Source organism: Prionailurus bengalensis, chromosome D2, assembly GCF_016509475.1.
Source record: "Prionailurus bengalensis isolate Pbe53 chromosome D2, Fcat_Pben_1.1_paternal_pri, whole genome shotgun sequence".
Taxonomy (NCBI): domain Eukaryota; kingdom Metazoa; phylum Chordata; class Mammalia; order Carnivora; family Felidae; genus Prionailurus; species Prionailurus bengalensis.
This window is the reverse complement of record NC_057351.1, coordinates 73,185,745-73,206,271: the sequence shown is the minus strand read 5'-3', so window position 1 is coordinate 73,206,271 and position 20,527 is coordinate 73,185,745. Positions and strand designations below refer to the sequence as shown.

The 20,527-nt window shown below is 43.6% G+C and overlaps 1 protein-coding gene across 2 annotated transcripts in view; it reads left to right on the top strand.

The window, feature by feature from the left end:
- The window catches only part of SHTN1 (shootin 1), a 101,951-nt gene extending 81,725 nt beyond the window's left edge, over positions 1 to 20,226 (top strand). The window contains exons 16-17 of one of the 2 annotated variants that reach the window (XM_043597662.1): positions 3,057 to 3,249; positions 18,455 to 20,226. In XM_043597662.1, the coding sequence (XP_043453597.1) occupies positions 3,057 to 3,249; positions 18,455 to 18,677 (416 nt within the window). In that variant the 3' untranslated portion in view covers positions 18,678 to 20,226. The remainder of the gene's footprint in view (positions 1 to 3,056; positions 3,250 to 18,454) is intronic. The other variant, XM_043597663.1, reaches the window with a different exon arrangement.
- Positions 20,227 to 20,527: the final 301 nt, after the last annotated feature.

The following is a 20,527-nucleotide window of genomic DNA, read 5'->3' as shown; positions in this document are numbered from 1 at the left end:
GGATTTTACTCAAACAATTTAGTAAATTTGTTCCTTGAACTGGAAGCAGCATAACATACCAGCCAAACCTTTCTTATAAAAAGATTAGATCTGTTTTCCTCTTAAAAAAAAAAAATTCAGCCGTTCAGTTTTTAGTTTGGTCTGGAAATTCTGCTGTTAATATCCTGCAAGAATTCTCTCCCTGCTCCCCCTCCCCCCCTGCCCAGAAAAACCCCCTCTCAGGAAAATTAAAGGATGCTGTAAGAGATTTTTTTTTTCTTAGAATTGCTTTATAAGCATTTGCCAGCCTCCAGCATGAATCGTTATTCATTTTTCTGACAATCACTTCTTCTGACATTTCATCCTTGAAGTATTCCAAATAGCCATCATGATTTTTTAGGACTTTGTGGATCCAATTTTTGTTTTCAGTCATTTACATTTTGTATTTTGTTCCTCCTACTTCACTCACGAACTTAGTCAAATGTGCAGCACTATTTCAAAGTTAGTTTTCAATGGGAGAGACAAACATTTTCATTTTAGTCACTATGGGAATTTGAATATTTCAAAGACTGGACAAAGAAAGGTGGGAACACATTGTATAGGCGTGTGAGAATCTTTCATTTTACTTATTTTATTCCATGAATATATAAATATTCAATGTATCATTTGAGGAATGTTGTAATAAGGCATATAGTCAATGGAATCATCAGTATTTGGATAGAAAAACAAGAACTCTGTAATTGGCAGAGTGGAGAGGAATCCTATCGAGGAGAGAGACTTGTAAATGAGCAGAAATTTTCTTTTGAGCTCCCTAGTAGCCAAAGCAAAAACAAAAGCGCCAGTGGGAAGAGGAAACAAACCTCCAAACTCTATCACCTAGAAAAGAACTCATCCTTTTTCTTTTTTAAATGGTGCCGATGTTTTTCTAGCATCAAATTGGAAGAGGTATTTACCAAATACATCTCTGTATAAGGGTCGTGGAATGACAAAGTGAAAATCCGGGAGGGGATTGTAGAGAGGGAACGAGAAGCTAAACTTAGCACAGCTGTCTGCTGCGTGCTGCATGGTGGGAGCACATTACAGAGATGAATTTGATAGATCCATGGCTTCAGGTACGTGTGAATCTTTTGAGAAGCTTTCCTTCTGTACACAAAGGCTTATGGGAAAGCTAATGTGAGGTCCCAGAGTGGAGAGAGGAAGCATCATGGGAGCGGCAGGGGCGGCCAGAGCTTTGCAGACCTCAGGCCCCAGGATAGTTGGTCTCTCCCTCAGGGACCAGTGACGCCCCTTTTTCTTTAGAGTTTCTTTTATCAGACCGAACTGATACTTTGAAGACTCGTGGCCTGCCAAGCTGACGTTTCAAAGGGCAGCAAGTGCCTCTTGGAAAACATTGGGCAGCTTAAGCAGGATGCCGTAATAATGATGTTAACCGTTCTGTATTTTTCTTTATTTCTTTTCCATATGTAAGAAAAAACAGGAGCTGTGGCCTAGCTCACCCACGCTCCATCGTTTGTAGCTGGCTTCACTTGCAGAAGCAGCAGCAGGCATCGGGGTATTCAGAAGCAGATCTTGCTTTCCTACGAGGACGGACTGTTTAAAGCTGTCTAGCGTTGTAGTCAGCAACTACCCAAGGGCAGAACAGAGCGGCTCAGAAGCCAATCTCGAATTCACCTTCGTGTTTTTATTTTGGGGATCTTTCTTGATCTTCCCACTCTTCTGTCTTCACTTGCACATCCCCGTGCACCTGGGGGCTTGTCACAGCTTGAATCAGGATATTCGGTAACGTGACAAGCTTGTCTGCCCAGATGGTATCGTGGAAATAAATGAGGAAGACAGACACCCAGTGCTTTGGGAACTGAGGCTTTCCCTTAGACCAGAGGGGGTCTATGTCTCCCACAAGGAGCGAGGCCATCAGAGGTACAGCAGCGGGATGGCGGAACAGTCTCGCAGCCACTCTTTAGGGGCTTTTTTCAAATCAGAACTTCATTTTTGGAGTTGATAGGTTATACTGTTGGAATACCTGAGACTCATTCGTATGTAAATGTGAGCATTGAAATTCCGGAGCCTAATATTAATGACCAGAAACCAGCTAGCGTTTTGGATGGTCCCTGCTAGCACTTACCCTTTTAGGAGATGATCCGACATGGCTTCGGGAAGATGGGACCCCTCCCAAGTTTTGCCCTCTTTTCAGTGACACCTTGCAGGTTGTCCTCTAGCCTAATTTTTAGAAGTTCTAATTTTGTGTGTACATTTATGACTTATTACATAAATCTTCTTGTCTTACAAAGATTTCTTCTGAGGTTTCAAGAAAGACATATTAGAACCTTGCTTTGAAAAAAGCTGGCTAGGATAGTATCTTTCTAACTGAGAGTAGAAAACAGACAATGAGAGAACTTTGCTCCGGTGCCCGGGAGTTTTGGATTGGTACGCCAGTAATTTCAGGCACAAGCACTGTTGTAGTCATTTGATCCTGTCCCAAAGAGCAGAAGAATCCGAGAGGTAAACAGCCAACCTCTTTGCCACCTAATTTTTAGAATCCTGTGTCTGTGTTTTAACAGGAAATAAATCCACTTACTTCTCAATCACATTAAAATGAAAAATGTTCATAAAAGCCGTTTAATGCTTAAGAAGCCTCCATGAGCCTTTTAAAAAGAGCCTTTGACATTGTTCCATTTGCTGTTTGAAACGCAGAGCTGAGTTTGGGGAAGAATTAACTCTTGAGAGGCCAAATGGTTCAAGTAGGGCTGTCAGAAAGCCATGCTCTGAGAAGAAAAGAGTTTTCACAATTCCGGTATTAATAAGGACTCTGGTCAGTGAGGGAACCCTGGCCTGGGGTTTTGTGCTTTCTTAAAGGCCTGGACATAATTTCTCAGCGTGGTCCTGGTGCCCTGAAAAGCAGTAGTACCACGAAAGCAGAGCAAATTCCTAATAGGAACATTTTGCGGCATGCTCTCGAAATTTGAAACAAAACTCGGCCTCTCGCTTCCTGAGGGATTTTCGGCTAATCTGTTTTTCAGTGCCATATTAATAAGCATTGCACAGAATTATTAAACTTGAGGTATGTGTTTGGTTTTAAGGTCCAACCGGGATATTAGCCACCTCAGAGTCCAAATCCATGCCAGTGTTGGGTTCTGTATCCAGTGTAACAAAAACAGCCTTGAACAAGAAAACTCTGGAGGCAGAATTCAACAGTCCGTCCCCCCCAACACCTGAGCCAGGTGAAGGCTCGTGTAAATTGGAAGGATGTACAAGTTCCAAGGTCACATTTCAGTAAGTAATGATGCTCTTTACTAAGTAAGTGTGTAGAAGAATCTGTGATGACTTAACTGTGTGTTACTTTGCTTTATTCCCCTTCAGAGAGATTTGGGTTGAGTTAGCCAGTAACTACTCTCCTTCCTCCGTTTGATGAGCCAACTTGTGATTCTAGGCTCCTAGCTCAGAGGTCTTATTCTGATCCAGAGCAGATACGTGTCGAGAGAATCCCTTCCCCTCAACTGGTTTGGCAACCCGGTTCTTCTTCTGCACAGAGAATTGACGAATTATTCGGTGTCACGAGGAGCTTAATCATCCTTCCAGGATTAAATGCTCGGATCATCCCTCTTGATGATTTCTGAGCCGTCGAGGAAGATGCTAGATCTTCCAGGAGGTAGTAGATATCCTCTTCACGTGTACTTTGAAGGGGACATTTTTAGAACCTTATTTTCTGGTCCTCAGTCAACGGTGTGCCTTAAATATGGTTCCCTCTCGAGAGTGAAGAGATCCTATGTAAAGAGTGATCTCTGCAGACTTGCTCTGAAAGTGGCACCCTGCCAAAGAGTAAATCCCGCTGTTCAGTGTGCTGCGGACGGATCCCGTGGAGGGGCGGTTTGTCTTACAGCAAAGGCAAGCTCTTCTCGGAATTCCTCTAGTTTTGCTGTAGTTCTCTTGCCAGACGGTCAGCTGGTTTGCCACTTGAAGAAAAGGAAGAGGTGAGACAGATCAGGTCAGCCGAATATTGTAATCATGGTTAATTGAAACCTCGGATTTCCTGTTCCATCAGGAGAGAAAGAACCCTTTTCTGTAGCTGTACCTGTCCTGGTGTAAAAGGTGAAGCCTGGACAAACGAAGTGGAAATTCAATTTAGGTCTATTTTTGCCAACTCGTATTTTCTTCCACTCTTGTGTTGCTCTCTCCGGGCACGATTAACTTTTCTCCCCCCCCTCTTTTGGAATGAATGGACTTCTTTGCCGATTTACAGTTTTATCTCATTTCATTGTGTTTAATTAAAAGCACACTTTCTCCTGCGGTCGTGTGTTTCCTTTCTTTTGACTGGGGTCATTTGAACTATTCCAACAAAAAGATGATCTATATTCATTCTTCATCTTTCCTATTAAATTTGTTCAACACCTAATTTGACATCAACAGTCTGGCTGCATTTGACCCAATACCCAGACACAAAAGCAATTTGGCCGAGACAGGTTAGTTGCTGAGATGTGCTTCAGCGTGCGCGTATAGATTTTTTTTTTTCCCTTTACCATTTTATACAGATAATCTTAATCAGAAAATACTGCAACTCCTTCCTCCTTTTGTCTGTCTTTTATTCTCCAAAAGTAAGTGGAAATTACATTTCCAAGAAAGGAAATGAAATAATTGCAGGCCCAAGGTCTGCAAAATGTGTGTTGAATTGACAGTGAAAAGGATCCGTGTGTTGACAGACACAGTTGTTAGATGCCATAAAGGCCTAAGTGAAGCTCAATTTATTTCTCATCTTGCTTGTTCAATGACTGCTTAAGAGACACATTTCAATTTAATTTAGCTACTTAAAGCACTAATACAAATACTCTGTGCGGCTGTATTAACTTTTAAACTTTGTAACCTAATGCTTGATTATTCAGTTCTTGACATTCTTCAGCTGAAATAACCAATGCCATGTATTTTCGTATTGACAGTCATTTAGCAAGGAAGAGCGCCTTTATGAAAAATCTGTGTCTTAAGTATAATTAGGCTATCCAAATGAATCTGACGATTTTGCGCATGTACATGGTAATTATTCACTTCGCAGACAGGCACACTTCATTTATGTTTAAACCTAGGTTTGTTTGTGTTTTTTTTTTAATGAGCGAAAGAAGTTTAACTTAATGCAGTTGCGTGTAAGCTTTAAAAGCAAAAGCTCATGTGATCTATCAGGATTCCCGGAAACTGGTCTGGCTGCCAGGAATGAGAGGGGTTATTGTCTGTCTGGCTTCGACTAATAAGTTTGCTCTGTTATCCCAACCATAAGGTAGAGGCAAACCACATTGTCTCATCTCATAGACCCACATTGTCAAAGCACTTGAAAATCGGATCAGCAATCCAAAAGTGAAATCCAAAACTGTCTCTACTCTAATAATTGCATTTTTATTTTGATCTGTGGCCAAACTACCGTGGTGTTTCAGCCTAATGGCTTTTTCTATTCTTGACGGGGAATCAAGGTCAAGGGAGGAAAACAATCACACTATCCTCTAATACATACGTTTTCTCTTTCTCTCGCTCTCACCCCTACACACACACCCAGTCCCTACCACCCTGACCCCCCCCCCTCCCTCCCTCTCCTTTGACCTCTCTGGCTGGGTATCTCTTCCCCCTAGCCCTTTGCTTTTGCTGTCCCCTCGGCCTTATATGTCCTGCCCCCGTGGCTACCTGCCATGCTGTCTCATCTCCATCATTTCTTTGCCCTAATGTCATCTTTTCAATAAGGCCTACCCTGACCACCCCGTTCAAAACTGTACCTCCTGTTCCTCTAAACTCTGATTCGCCTCACCATACTCCATTCTTCCCCTGCTAGAAGGTCAGCTCCATGAGGGTAGGAGTTTTTTGGTTTGGTTTTTTTGGTTTTTGTTTGTTTGTTTGTTTGTTTGTTTGTTTGGTCTGTCCACTGGTATATCTCAAACACCTGGGAGAATTCTGGAAATTCTGTATATACTTGTTGGACAAATGAACAAATGAGTCCATTTTTAGTATTACTAGAACAGCAGAATATCAATTAATTAGGATACTCACTTAACCAGCAATCCCCCCTCTTCCTCAGCAGCCCCACAAGCACACAGGCTAAATATTAGAGATTTTTGTTTCTCTATGGTTGACTTCTTGTTTTTTTTAACATTTTTTTTTAAATGCTCAGGGGTCATTTCCAGTCAGCTCAATTTTGTAGAACTTCTGCGTCTTTGTACCTACATAAGATCAAGTTATCAGAGACAACAGCATACCCAGTTATAAAAGAAAGATTCAGCTATGCTCACTTCTGTGGCCTAAGGTGGACAGGAAGGATTGAAAACCTACTAAGAAGGGTTTTAAAAGAATAGAAACAAAGGTGTTTTCTGTGTAAGACCCTCACTTGATCAGAAAATTGTAACACCAAGCTATTCCTGGAAAGTTTTTTTTTTCTTTCAATAAATTCCTAAAATCAACATATATGTGTATTCCAAATAATTGAGTAACTCCAGTCCGGTAAATTATAGTGCCAGAAATGTATGGATTTATTTCCTAGGGCCTTATGGGATGGCAAGGGATAGCTTTAATACTTAATTGCAAGGATTAATTAAAATTAACATTCTTGTCACCAGCCTAAGCAGAGCAAGGGTTATTATTTTTAAGAAAAAAGAAGAAAAAGAAAGGAAAAGGTAATCAAGACTTAGAGAAGCCTGATTATTTCTATTTTAATAATAGCTTTAGAAATATTTGTGTCCTGTTAATTATTTCTAATAAGTATATACTGTCTGGTAATAATATCTTGAATCTAACAGCAAATTTGAATTTCATTAATTCTGATTCTTTAAAAAATTTTTTTTAATGTTTATTTTTGAGAGAGAGAGAGAGTGCAAGTGGGGAAGGAGCAGAGAGAGAGGGGGACACAGAATCTGAAGCAGGCTCCAGGCTCTGAGCTGTCAGCACAGAGCCCAAAGCGGGGCTTGAACCCACGAACGGTGAGATCATGACCTGAGCTGAAGTCGGACGCTTAACCGACTGAGCCACCCAGGCACCCCAATTCTGATTACTTCTAATTCAGGCAGGAATAATGATAGCATAAATAAATATCCCTTTATGCTATGAGGGGTAAAGAGGGGCCAAGCAAAACAAATAAATAAGGAATGCATACATACATAAATACGCAACCAGCCAACAAACCTGATTTTTGCTTTCATGCTCTTTTCTTTTGACAGAGTAATCTGACCATGTCAAATGTATAGTAAGACTCATTGATTCAAGCTGATCTATGGGTGGGATGGTCAATATAAGATAGGGAAAATTCCAAATTATAGATTTTTTTCAAAGATAACTGTTTTATTACTTCCAGGCAGCTACAATACCCGGGAAGAGGCTGAGTGTTTCACAGGGTCAGAAAGATGAGGATGGTTTGTATTTTCGCCTGGAGAAGCCTCGAGACTGGGGAGGGGTGTAGCAGGGAAACGCGGTGTGCTCGGTTTTCTAAGCCTGTGCCTTTCCATGTGTGCACCGGGTGGCAAGGAGCGTCAGTTCATTGCCGGAACTGGAGCTCGACTGGGTTTGCCATTTGGGGTCTTTAGGACCTTAGACAAGATATTGAGCCCGTGATCCTGTTTCCGCATGTGTAGAGTGAGGGTAACAACACCCACCTTGTAGGGTTGTCATGTGACTTGCATGATGTATGAAAAATATCTCAGTGAATTCTTTTCTTACGTTAAAATTGTAATGTTGGACCATTGCTGCAGAATCACGGGCCAGAGTTGAGTTCAGAGCTTAGACACTGGACACCTGCGTTATTGACTGGGCCAGGTTTCCTTGGGGAGGTCACGCAACCTGTTTTGTTTTCTTTTTGTTGTGTGTTTTCTCATCTAAGATTGAGACAAGTAGATTAGGCCCTCTCCAGAGCTCCCCAAAAGCTCTAGTTTTCCTAAATCCTCACAAATGTGGTTGCTTAGCAAAGATGTTCACAGTTAAGATAAGGAACAAGAGGGAAGCATGTATTTTCTGCCTGCAACGTGTCCCTCGGTATAGATTTATGGTAAAACATACAAACCCAGGATTGTAAAATAATTTTTAAACTACCTTACCAGAATTTACAAATCCAAATCTAAATGATAGTTATCCTTCAGAGAAGTACTCTTGGGGATCAGCATACTCACTTGAACCCTATGGCTGTTGTTCCAGATGCTTTCAGACCTGCCTGGGTTAGAGATACATGATCACACAGGAGATAAATTGGATAGCTGGTCCTAGAAGAGAATTAGTGCTAGCACTTCACGTGGGCAAGGACTATTTTAATCTCCATTGTATGGTCAGTGTCTGTTTCGAAATGACTCTGGCTTTTGAAGCTGGATTCGTTTTTTGAAATAGTCATCAGTTTGCCACAATTGCAGATGTATATATACGTATATATTTTTTTAATTTTTTTAAATGTTTATTCATTTTCAAGAGAGACAGAGCATGAGCAGGGGAGGAGCAGGGAGAGAGGGAGACACAGAATCCAAAGCAGGCTCCAGGCTCCGAGCTGTCAGCACAGAGCCCGACGCGGGGCTCAAACTCACAGACTGTGAGATCATGACCCGAGCCAAAGTCAGACCTGAGCTTAACCGAATGAGCCCTCCCCAGGCACCCTGCACAGGTATACATTTTTAATGTGACACAGCGTACCTGGATATGGGTGAAGTCATCTTCCATTTTAATCCTGTGTGAAGGCCCTGAAACATGTTAGCTCCATTATCAAAGAAAGCAGGAGTCTAATGCTCTTGATGCAGGTGAGGTAAGTTGGGAAAACATTTTGGGGGTAAAAGGCTACAACATTCCATTGTATATTTTTTTCTCTTTTTTTTTAGTTAATATTTGTTATTCTTCATAACATGTATTGTATGTTAATGCATATATTCACATTATAATAATATCTGTCCAAGAGGAGAAGTACTTTAATTGCTACAGGCAGGATATATATGTTGATTACAGATGAGGCAATGGGTCATGGCCCCCGGTGCCACTTTGGAGGTTCTGGACTTTGGAATTTTGCTTCCGTGAGGTTTTGCTGTGATTACTGTATTTCACTGACTGTGAAGCCATATGCTTCCATGTGTTTTTTTTAAATTCTTCCGAATGTACAGATTGGACCTATCTCCATTTTACAGATGACAAAACTGAGGCTCGTTGAGGCAAACACTTAGCCCCAAATTCTGTTCCTAATCAAGAGTCGGGTCAGATTTCATTTGGACCTGTTTCGTATCCAACTCCAGAGCCCGTGCTTTTGAACTATAGCCTACTGTGTTGAGTGTATGACGAGCTTGAAGAATGGAGGGAAGAAAATGACTATAAGATTGTGTTCTATCGGAAGCAGTGATTCTGCAGTTAAATCACCCCATTGACCTGGTGACACTCACATCCTGCCACTTTGACCTGACACACTCCTTGGTAGTTCGTCTCTTTCCCGACCCTTCCTAAGGCTAACCTAATCAATTACAGTACCTCTTCCCAGGGGAAGAAAGTGTTAGCCAGTAAAATAATTCTGAAAAAGGGAGCCAAGCCGAATAAGCACAGAGACTTAAAGAGTAGTTAAAAAGAAATCCTTTTAATGTTTTTTGTGTCAAATGTCCAGTAAAGAGGCAAGCTTCACAAATTTTGCAAAGTACCATATCACAAAACCAGCCCAAGCTGCTTTAGTTTTTGGCATCAGTTTCATTTATACTTTTTTAAAATTATTTTTTGACATTTTCAGACATTTTGAAGAATAGTTTATTCCCAGGGAGTCAAAAATCTTGAAAGTAACCTGACTCTAATCATTGGTTTAGAAAGGTGTTTTACTAAATGATAATATGGTAATACAAAGATGAATCACTCTGAATCCAGTTGTTTCAAAAACATACATTCTATAGCCCAAAATAAATGTAATTCAGTTTATGCTGTACCTTTTTGAGACACCTCCATCTTTGGTCAATAACTGGTTAGCGCCTTTGAGTTTGTGCTGAAGTGTCCATTGGACATCGTGTTTTTAGGACATCTGTCTTGTAAAGAGAGGCAGGACAAGTGGGCCTTCAGTAGGGACAAAGAGCTGGGCAGAGCTCAGAAAAGAGTTTCGCATCACAGCCAGGCAGAGGCCCAACATGAGCTCTTGTGTTCTTGCCATCTTGTTTCTCTCTGTCTCTGGAGAGTCTCGTCTACTGGTGGTCCTGCCCATCTGTACTGAGCTTTTATTCATCCGTGTTCACTTTTCCTATTAATCACTTTCACGAAGGTGAATGTCCTGACAGTTCCAACCAAACAAGGCGGTCAACCTCAAAGGTGCGTTCTCATCTCATGTAGTTACTTCTACAAAACCTTGTTTCAAGGGGGAGAACCCATGTGAAAGTGAACTCAGGTTCCGTTGTGATTGGTGTGCTTCGCAGCGATTTCGTAGCTGGGTCTTCATCTCTCGGCCCTCATTCTCAAAGATCCTGTGAGAACCACAATCGCCAGAGACTCTTGCAGTTAAAGCTTCTCTACTCATCATGCTTCTTTTCAAACCCCAATCTCCCCCCAAAAGTCCAAGCTTTATCAAGCTCTTCTACTTTCCAACCACCAGACAAGGCCGCTAGCTTGGCTTTTTTGTTTGGGAGGTCAAAACAGGCCACGCTGTGCCCTACACGAATTTCAAAAACAAAAACCCGTGAGGCGGTGACCGGAGTTCAATTTCAGCAGAAAAAGCCCGTTGCCAGTGAAACCATTTTTATTGTAATTTGCATTTAATTTCTAGATCTGCAGTGTCTCTAAATACATGTGTCTTTTGTCCCCACACAGATTTATTTTTGTAAGAGTTCATCTTGTTTGAGCCATTAACTAAATAGCAAAGGGTAGATGATAAAAGATAAAATTTTAGATGTCTCTTGGTTAGTGCGATCAGTCAAACATTTCCATGAAAGAAAAAAAATCTAATTGCCTTTCAGGTTATACATTAAAAGTAAAATTGATTTTATCATCATTTGACCTCTAACTGGTCTCTTCAGTTTTATGTCATTATTTCCAGTGTAAAACTAATGTAGAAAAATGAAGTTGAAAGACGCTGCCCTTTTGGATCGGAGCTGGAAAATCTGAGCTTCTGAAATCTGTTACCAAATAGAAATTGAGATTCTTCCTTTTAGGGAACCTTGCATGAAGCTCTTGTCTCAAATATTGATCTCAGCTGGAAATTCATTCGGCAGGTCACATAACTATTCCTTGAGAGAGGCTTGGGTCAACATTTTGTTCAAATGGAAAATAGAGAAGTTCTTCCAGATCCTGTGGTGGGAAAGGGTGGGTTTCCTTCCTGCCCCTTCACCCTTCGCCATCATTGCCTCCTCTCCTTTCTCCTCTTTTGTGTACGTGTGCGTGTGCGAACGTGCGTATGTGTGCGCGCGCCGTGGGGTGGGGTGGGGAGAAGAATGGGGGCCCCTTCTCCGTACTTAGTAAACATTCGCTTCTGAGCAGACACCACTGGCCAGCAGAATGAACTGCCTGGAAGTTACTGCTTCATCCGATGCGCTTACACAATGAAAGGATTTGCTGTGCCCTCAACTGTAATCTTAGTGCCGTCGAATTGTGTACTCACACCGCAGGAAGTGGCTCTGCTCGGCAAGGCACGACTACAAAGGTCCTCCTTGTGTGCCCGTACATGGATAATTAAGTCTCAACAACAAAATTAGCAGAACAACTGGATGTTCTGGAAGTTGGAGATCCCCTCGCTTGGCGTTCTTGTCTTCTTTTCCTCCCCACCCCCCGCCCCAAGGAGTTGCCCTGTGGACCGGCCCAGAGGGCCGCCTGTCAGCATTGTCTTACAAGTGCTCTGACTTGCCGTACAGACAACAACTTCTTCCAGGTTAATCGTTCAGGCTGTAATACATCTAGCGTTAAAATTCTGTCCAGTAAATCTCAGCATGACTCTTAAAATGCCCCTGAGCCCTTCTCAGTTCTCCCAGAGAATTAATTGCCTCCTAACATTTGCCTCCAGTTGCAAACACCTGTGATTTTAAGAGACTTTGCATAAAATGTATCATTTCTGCATAGAGAACCAAATTGCCTTTGGTGCTTTGCAGTTTTTTTTTTGTTTGTTTTTGTTTTTGTTTTTGTTTTTTAAAGTATCTTTCAGTAGTCTCTGCAGCCTTTGTGTTTCCTTTTATTTATGGATGGCAGTGGGGGGGGGGTGGTATTTGATTTCTTCAAATAGAAGTAGCCAGCTAAAAGTTAAATGCGATTTCAGACCTAAGAATACATTGACTTAACTTCTAAAACCTGATAAACACATTTCCTTTGAAATATACCTTGTCACAGAACTATGAAAAGTAGCACTGTGACTTCCCATCTTAAAAGAGAGTTCAACGTATATAACTTGGTAAATTTAAGGAAAAGTATTTGAAAAATTAAAAATATTGTTCTGCACCCCTAGAAAAATGCAAGCATTTTATGCAGGCTGGCTTTTTTGAGGAGCCAGTGGTATATATGGTGAATTTTATAGAAGACATTATGTTCCTTAAATAAGGTACTTCTTTTAAATAACATTCCCTGTTAATAGCTGGGATCAAAAATGGATTTTTCATGGTGACTTAAAGTTGTGGAAAATTACGAAAAGCTCAAAAAGTAGCCCAAAAGAGTAGCACACGCATTTCAGGATCTTTGCCTGAGCTGAAATCAATGTTGGGTTCATGCTTTCTCAGTGTTGATTTTGCTGGTGAGAATGGCCCAGTTTCCTGAGCCTCCCTGGGCCCAGGGCATTTTGGGATCTGTGAATGTCCACGGTCCAGCCCACGTTAGGATTAAAAGAAGCGGGCCAGGACTTCGTAGCGCGCCCCACGGTCTGGGATGGAACCCGAGCCCCCATATGCCTGTGCTGGCTTTACTCCACTGAAGAAAATACGGCTCCGTGTGGACAAGGACGTCTTTGCCCAGCCAGCCATTGTTACTTCTGCTGTAAGAAGGAATTGTGGTTGATGGTTAGGGCAAATCAGCAATCCAGAAGCTGATGTCAGCTTTTCAAACCCAAGGTGCTGTTTCGTTGTTTATCAATTTTGTTTTCAGAATTTAAAATTATATCTACTTTTGCATCAGGTAGCAGGCGACCCAAATCGAAAAACTATTCTTTGAGCCTAAATGGAGTTTCGAAAAGTACACAAAGCTGAAAGAATTCAGCTTTGTTCTACCTTCATTACAGTTGAAAGTGTTCAAACTGGTACTAATGACAGACAGCCTCACCTTCTGTTTGAAACCGTTTGGGGAGATTTGGGACAAGCGTGTTACAATCCCCCAACAAATAGGGTATCTGAGAGAAACACTAAAAACCACCTCTCCTGTAAAGCCGCTCCCGCTCACTGTTGTAGTAACTGTATAAAGGGCTCCGGAAACAAAGTGAGACTTCTTATTTTTACACACGGGAAAATAGAAAGCAGACTTCCTCTTTGGAGTTTTCCCAGGAAACTACTTTAGAAAGACAAATTTAAATCTTTCCGTCTTCTGTCCTTGGAGGTGGTAAATACGATTGCAGCTTTATTCATTTTCATTGTAAACGCAGCAGCGTTCAGACCGTCCGGCTGTGCGTCATTTTTTGGACGGCTGCCACAGACTAATGCAGACGTCCCACCGGGAGACCAGAGAAGAACTAGACTTTGATTCACCAGATTGTGTTAAATAGTCCAGCTGTTGCGATTTGAAAGATAGTTACCTCCGAAGTGAAATAGAAATGAACTTGGCATTTATGCCTCCAACCATTTTTATACTGTTTGGCAATCAGCTTTTCAGAGGTAGCATTTTATAAAATAACTCTCACCGCTTAAAAGTTTCATTCACTGTAATGTTCAAAATGTCCCACCTTTATATTATCAGTAAAATTAAGCTTGAGTGATATGCAGAATTTGCATGAAATAAGCATTTCCCCCTTCATTTCGTGAGCTTTGATTGTATTCAATTGAGCTCAGAACCACATCTATTAGGGCTCTTTGGGGCATTAGTTAATTTGAATTGCAGCCGAAATGTTAGCTAGAATGTTGTTGAATATAATTGGAACGTGGAAAGTTGATTTTTGAAAGGAATTTCATTGAATGCAAACAATGATGTGCTTTTTGAAAATTAGAATGCTGTTCCTTTGTCTCTTGTAACACAGTCTGAGAAATCACCGAGTCCCTTTATGAAAGTTCAGTTTTGGCAACGCTGTTTACAGTCGTTCGGGTTTTTGTGGTACCAGTGTGGTTTGGAGTCAGGTCTTTTCCTCTGACTAGCAAGTGGCCCCCACATGCCCGGGCCCCACATTCTGGCTCTCTTGTAGCTGGGGAACAGTAGCTGCTTTCTAAAAGGGCACCCGAGCTGTGTGCACTCCGGCATCGGCTCCGTGGAGCGGCACAGATTGCTACATTGTCTCTGAGCTTTTATTTTGCTTTTCAGTTTTTCTTTTTGTCTTGAAATAGCTCTTGAGCAAACCATCTAAAATGACCCGTGAAAATATTTTGAATGGATCATAAATGACTACCAGTATGTCGCGGTAAGAAAAAGAATACTGGCCAGGAAATCCAGATTCTAGGATTTTAATCCTGTGTCTGCTAGTAACAAGTTACGCGCCCTTGAACAAATCACTTAACGCACTATTCTTTGGTGTCCTCGTCGAACAAATGAAAAGGTTGGACTAGTTCATGTCAGTGATGCCTTTCAGCCTGAACGCCACAGGATTTTAGTCTTACTTTAGAGCACCCATAAAATGGAAGTTTTACATTTGGCGATTTTGTAGCATACAGGAGAAAGGCTGCCATACTTTTCACGAGTACTTAGTTTTACTTCCTTTTTTGTGGTCCTTGCCCTTGGATGAAGAATTAAAGCAGACAACGTGAGCAGAATAATAGTATACTGCAATTCCTATCGGATTGTTGCCTTTGAGCCCGTGAGCCTTTTCCCTTCGGGGAGAAGCTTTTTTTTTTTTTTTTTTTTTACGTTTATTTACTTATTTTGAGAGAGCGCGCGAGTGTGTGTGCATGTGCCTGTGAGAGAGACAGAGAGAGAACCCCAAGCAGGTTCCACGCCCAACACAGAGCTCCACGTGGAGCTTGATCTCATGACCGTGAGATCATGACCTGAACCCAAATCAAGAGTCAGAGGCTTAACTGACTGAGCCACCCAGCTGCCCCTATCTTAGGGGAGGAGCTTTGACTTGCTAGAACTTGCCATTGTGGCCGCCTAGAGCAAGAGCCTGGTTTCTTGGCACGGTCACTGATGACACTCTGGCCCTTCCCATGATGGGGATGGAGCCACAATGAGGCTGCAGCAGAAGGTCCGTCGTTCCAGAAGGGGTCCTGGGAAGCGCCCCATGGGAACCTGGAATAGACCTAATGTGTTCAAACCCGGAGGAGGTACCAGTCACACAGGGAAAGGAGGCAAAGGATCGTTTGAAGGGATGGACTCGGAAAGAGGCATCTGAAAACAGGGATTCAGAGAGAAAGAAATCAGTAAACGTGCCAAAATTAGCCTGTGGCGTTATTGTCCAGTTTCTGAGAGAAGACACCTTTGGTAAGTGGCATGGCACCGTGGAAGAAGCAGGAAAGGAGAGAGCTCCTGATTCTTGCACTGCCTCTGCCGTTGATGAACCATGTGATTGTAGGCCAGGTTCTCTCCTCCAAAACTCATTGTTCTCATCTGTTAAAGGACCAGTTGGACTCGATGATTGCCTGCCGTAGCCCCTTTTGGCCTGAACCCATTGGGATTCCCAGTCAGTGGTCACTATCCGTGAGAAATCAGTTACTCGGACTCTCAGTGCGTGCATTCAGAGAAACTGCCCACGGTGATAACCAACGGAGTTGTCTCGCTGTAGCCTACGGGTGACTTAATAATGAATCGATCTGTAGTTGAGGCACTAAGACAATTCCGGGCCAATTTCATCCCGACCACGCAAGGTTTCTGAGTTTTCGATTCAGTCGACATCCCCTTGTTGCTCTTGTGGAAGCCTGAGAGCATTTCCTGGAAGTTTTCACCTCCAGCCGATGCGAGAAGCTTTCTTTAGGGTGTGTTCATCACCCCTTCACCTGCAGACACACACGGGCGTGAAAACATCCACGGTTGTTCTCCGAAAGTGCCGAAGGTCAGTACGGGTTGACGGAAGCTGCTCACTTAGGAGGAGGCGAAGCTTCGTGCCTCGAGCAGACCGGCTGGCTCACGTAGCAGTGGGCTCAGACCCAACATGGCAGAGCCAGACCGGTGACCGGCCTGCGGACTGTTGTGGCTTTGGGGCCAAAACAGCCGAGCCAGGCTGGAGCTTCATTTCCTAGGATTCCCGTGCCCGTTTGTTTCCAGGTTAGCGTGGGCCACAAGACAAATTCGCGTGAGCTTTAGAAGGCAGAAGTGACACCGGTGTCATTTCTGTTCTGTTTTGAAGGCTCTGGAGGTCCGCGGAGGGCAGACGCCGTGACGGTCCATGCGCAGTGTCCCCTAGTTAGCACGTGGTGGCATTTGGCCCACGGTTTTCCCAGCGGCCCCCAGCTCCTCCTCCAGCTTTTCCAACTTTTGGACCAGGTCCGTGTGTGGTTCCTGCAGGTCGTCTACGTCGTGGGGTTTGGAGACTGCGAAAGAGACAGAGCTGCGGTTTGTCCTCAGTCTCTTGTCAATTTTCACCCATGTTCCTTTTCAGCTGCCAGAACCGCTGACTTCATTCAGGTCCAGCGTCGGACGCAGAGGCCACAGACTTACCCAGACAGCCTCGCTCTCTCCCTTGCCTGAAGCCTCATTCCAATCGTGAATCTCGTAGGTCTCTCGCAGTGGTTCTGCTCCCGTGACCGTGCCCTAGTGCACACAGTCTTTCAGGCGTTGTCTGGGTCAGAGAAGGTCAAACCGAGTACCGCTGGGGGAACTGTATCCCCTGTTGATTCCCGAAGCACAGCAGCAGATGTCCTAAGAGGCGGATCTGTGGTCCAGGTTGATGGAAGGTGTCCTGGCATTTTCTGATGACAAGGTGTTGTCAAACTGAGGCCAAAACAAAGGGATCTGTCCTCACCGCGGCGTGGCTCTCCTCCGTCTCCCGGTCCTCTGTGCGCTCGCCACTGCCACAGAAGACCGAGTCGTGTGTTAGTCACTGTCGATGGTGGCCAAGTCATGCAGTGTAACCGAAAGGCCAGACGGAGCGGTTTTCAAGCATCAGGACAGATTTCACAGTACCGGGCAGAAGGCGGGAAGACCGCGGTCGTCGGGTTTCAGGTCTTGGTACCTGTGGCCGGAGCAGACAGGCTGCCTTTTCTCAGTAGTCAGGCATTTGTTCTGATGCTTTCTTGCGCGAGGGAGACCTCCAGACCTGGCCACGCCAGAGCGTGGGCTTCTGAGCCCCTCACATCTCGTTAGTATTCACTCGTTTATTCATGCCACGCGTGGGCCCACGCTAGGTGCCGGGTGGAGGTGAACGAAGCCGAGGGTCCCAGTTTCGTGCACGCCTCCCTCTTAATTAAAGAGACAGACGCGTTACACAGCACTCATTGCATCGTGACTGTGGTGAGTTCCACCGGCGAGGAGTCGTAGGGGGTGAGGGAGTGTGTGGATGGCTCCAGGGCTCAGGGAGTTGTAGCGGCACCAACTCCCGTGAAGGGCTGGTCGAGCAGTGGACTCACCAGAGGCGGGACGGGTGTGCTGGTTCGAGCTTCTCATCGTAGCCTTTGCCATGAAGGCCAGTGAAGTCTGAAGGGCCCCTGTCCCGCCTTCCTGACACGTGGCAGGAAAAGACACAGAAGACGTCCCTGTTTTCACAAGGAGATTGTCACTCACACAGCTTGAGAAGCAGTAGCTTCGTGCCTTAGAATAGAAGGGAAGAGAGGAAGCTTCTGTGGGGAAAGAAGCCACCTCTGAAATTCATTAAGAAATTTCGCCAGAAACAGGGTTCTCCTTTAGGGAAAAAGTTGATGGTCACTTAGCATTTTAGCTTATCCTCTGGATTCTTCCATCTGCCCTTGTTCCTCCCTCGCCCCTCCCCAGGTCTCGCCAGATTTCTTCTGGTCACTAATGGCAGCGGCAGGCACGTCTCTCAGCTGCCCATCCGGGATGGGGTTGGCTTCCTTCGCTCAGCGGGGTGGTCTCCTCAGAGCTGATCTGCAGCTAGTTGTTCCCAGGGACAGGATGGGTGGCGGGGGTGGGGGGTGTCACTGGCTCCTTCTGGCTAAGAGAAGGTGGGACAGGAGTCTGGGCGCAGTGGGACGGCCTGCGCCAGGCACCCAAGAGCTTTGCACTTCTTGAGAAGAGTGTGTAATTAAGCAGGTAGGTGAATTTGGCTTTTTAACACTTCCGTAGTTAATTGCTCTGACTTTTTCCGCCTTCTTTCTCCTGGCCTCCTGCTCCTAATATGTCATCTAATAGCTCCTTTTTATTTTAATGGCTGGCACCTCAAAGACCACTTTGTGCATGCTAATTAGACTTAGAGCATTTGGGTTTTTTTTTTTTTTTGGTTGGTTGGTCTGAATCCAGGAATATGGAAGCCAAATATTTTCTCTCTCTCTGCTTTTTTGTTTTGTTTTGTTTTGTGTAAATGTTCTTCCTCCAGGCCTCCCAGTAACGCCGGATGCAGGAGCCAGTGCTTTGGCAAAGAGCAACAAGCTGGACCTGTTGTAGTTTTAGATCCTGTTTCCACACACGAACCCCAAACCAAAGACCAGCTCACTGAAAAAGATTTAACTCCACGCAAGGATGACGAAGGCAAAATGAAACCAGAATACAAAGAAGACAGCATGGAAAACACGAGAGACGCAGGCAGCTCTCACTGCTGATGCGAAAGCCGACTCGTGTACCAGCCCTCTTCGCCGAGTAGTGATCAGTTCCGGCGTATTGGCAAGGGGGCTGCGATATTCTGTTCTTGTCACTGGACTCACGGTACAGGTTCTATTCTGGTGTCACTTTTGTAAGTAATTTACCTATAAACATAAGTAAGTTGTTTAGCAAAATACACATCCTATGTAGGTTTTATTTTTCTGTATAGGGATAAGCTGTTTCGTTTTTGTTTTTCAAATTAGTGTATTAAGTGTGACTTCTTCTAGAAGGTTACAAAAAATTCAGGCGTTTGTCTTTTTAGCTAACGTGCAAACCACTGAACAAACGTAATACTGAAAGTTCGCGGCTCTGTGGATAAATGGAGAACCAGAACTGACCAACTGAAGAGGATTTAAAAAGTCCCCAGAGAAGCTTCTGTTTGGGGGCTGATCTTCTTTTGCTAGAGAAACTGCAGTAGCATGGAGATTGTTAGGCACGTGGCATACAGATCACTTTGTAGCCTATCCCGAGGTAAAGCATAAAATTCAGGAGCTGCAGCTGCCAAGCCAGTACTCCCATAGTCCTTCTTGCACACACTGTCAGCTACGGAACGGAAAGTCCGTGTGTACTTTCACCGTGTTCAGAGCCTCCCAAGGACGTCGGTGGGAATGCTCTGGTGGCCTGAATGAAGAATGGAGGGGAGAGTCCCAGCCTTGGACTTAATAGAGTATTGTCTTGGTAAACAGTGTGCTCCGTGCTAGGAGTTAACTGTTTTCTCACGTACGAACGTGGCACCAGTGCCGTGGTTTATCGCGATTCTTATGTACAGTCAAGATAAGTGACAAGCACATTTTTTCCTCCTTCACTGCTGTTCCACATTATGCAGGTTTGTTGTATGTGTGCGTGTGTTTTTTTAAAGAAATTAAGTGGTAGTTAGTCTCTAAAAATACAGTGTTTCAGTCTACCACGGTGAATAAATAGAAATGTAATCAGGGATTTTTAAAAAAAAAAACTTATACAGCTTTTCAAAGTTGATTGTTTCAAAATTGGTGTTTATTTAAAATAAGTGGTAAGGTACTTGAATGCATTTTTTATGACAATGATTCAGTAATGGTAATTTTACTATTAAAGAACGTGAACGGTTTAGTTTTGTTAGCGCGGCTCAGCATGTAGCTGTCAGGTGTTTCTCACCTAAGGGCAGAAGAAAATGATAGTAATAATTGCAGTAGTTGTATTTTATTTTTGCACGTGTGCTAAGCATAGGCTTGAAGAGGTGGGTAGGCAGGTAAATAAATGTACTTCCTAAATTTGGAGATAATTCTCCTTCTGTAGGTTTGTTATGCTTGACTGTTTCCATGTTCTTCCAGTGATGATTTTCCAGTTACTTATTGGTTTACTCACGGGGAATTAAAATGTAATGTTTTTCGGCTATAACGTTCCTAACTGAATACTATTCTGTATGATCCACTGACTACAAACTGCGTTAACACTTAACACAAGTTCTGTTGTGCTGTGATTTGAAGTCTCCTCACCACACTTATTAAAAAGCACTGACAGTTTCCCATTAAAGGTCAGTTGTGGTTATTGAGATTTTGGGGTTATGTCCCCAAACTTGTCATTCTTGAGCAAGAGAATTGCAGACGCGTTGGATGACATCAGCGATTTTTAATCGTCCGCAAGATGGTTTCTTTGAGGAATTTTGCTCCGTGCTTCTTCGTGCTCTCCTTCCTGTGTCTGTCATGAGGCTGCCGGCATGTGTTTTACACACATTTAGGAACATAAAGACACGTACACTTGTCATTCCCTAGTCATCACACACATCAAGGGGGTGACGCACTTACGCAACCCCTCTCATTTCCAGGGTAGGAAG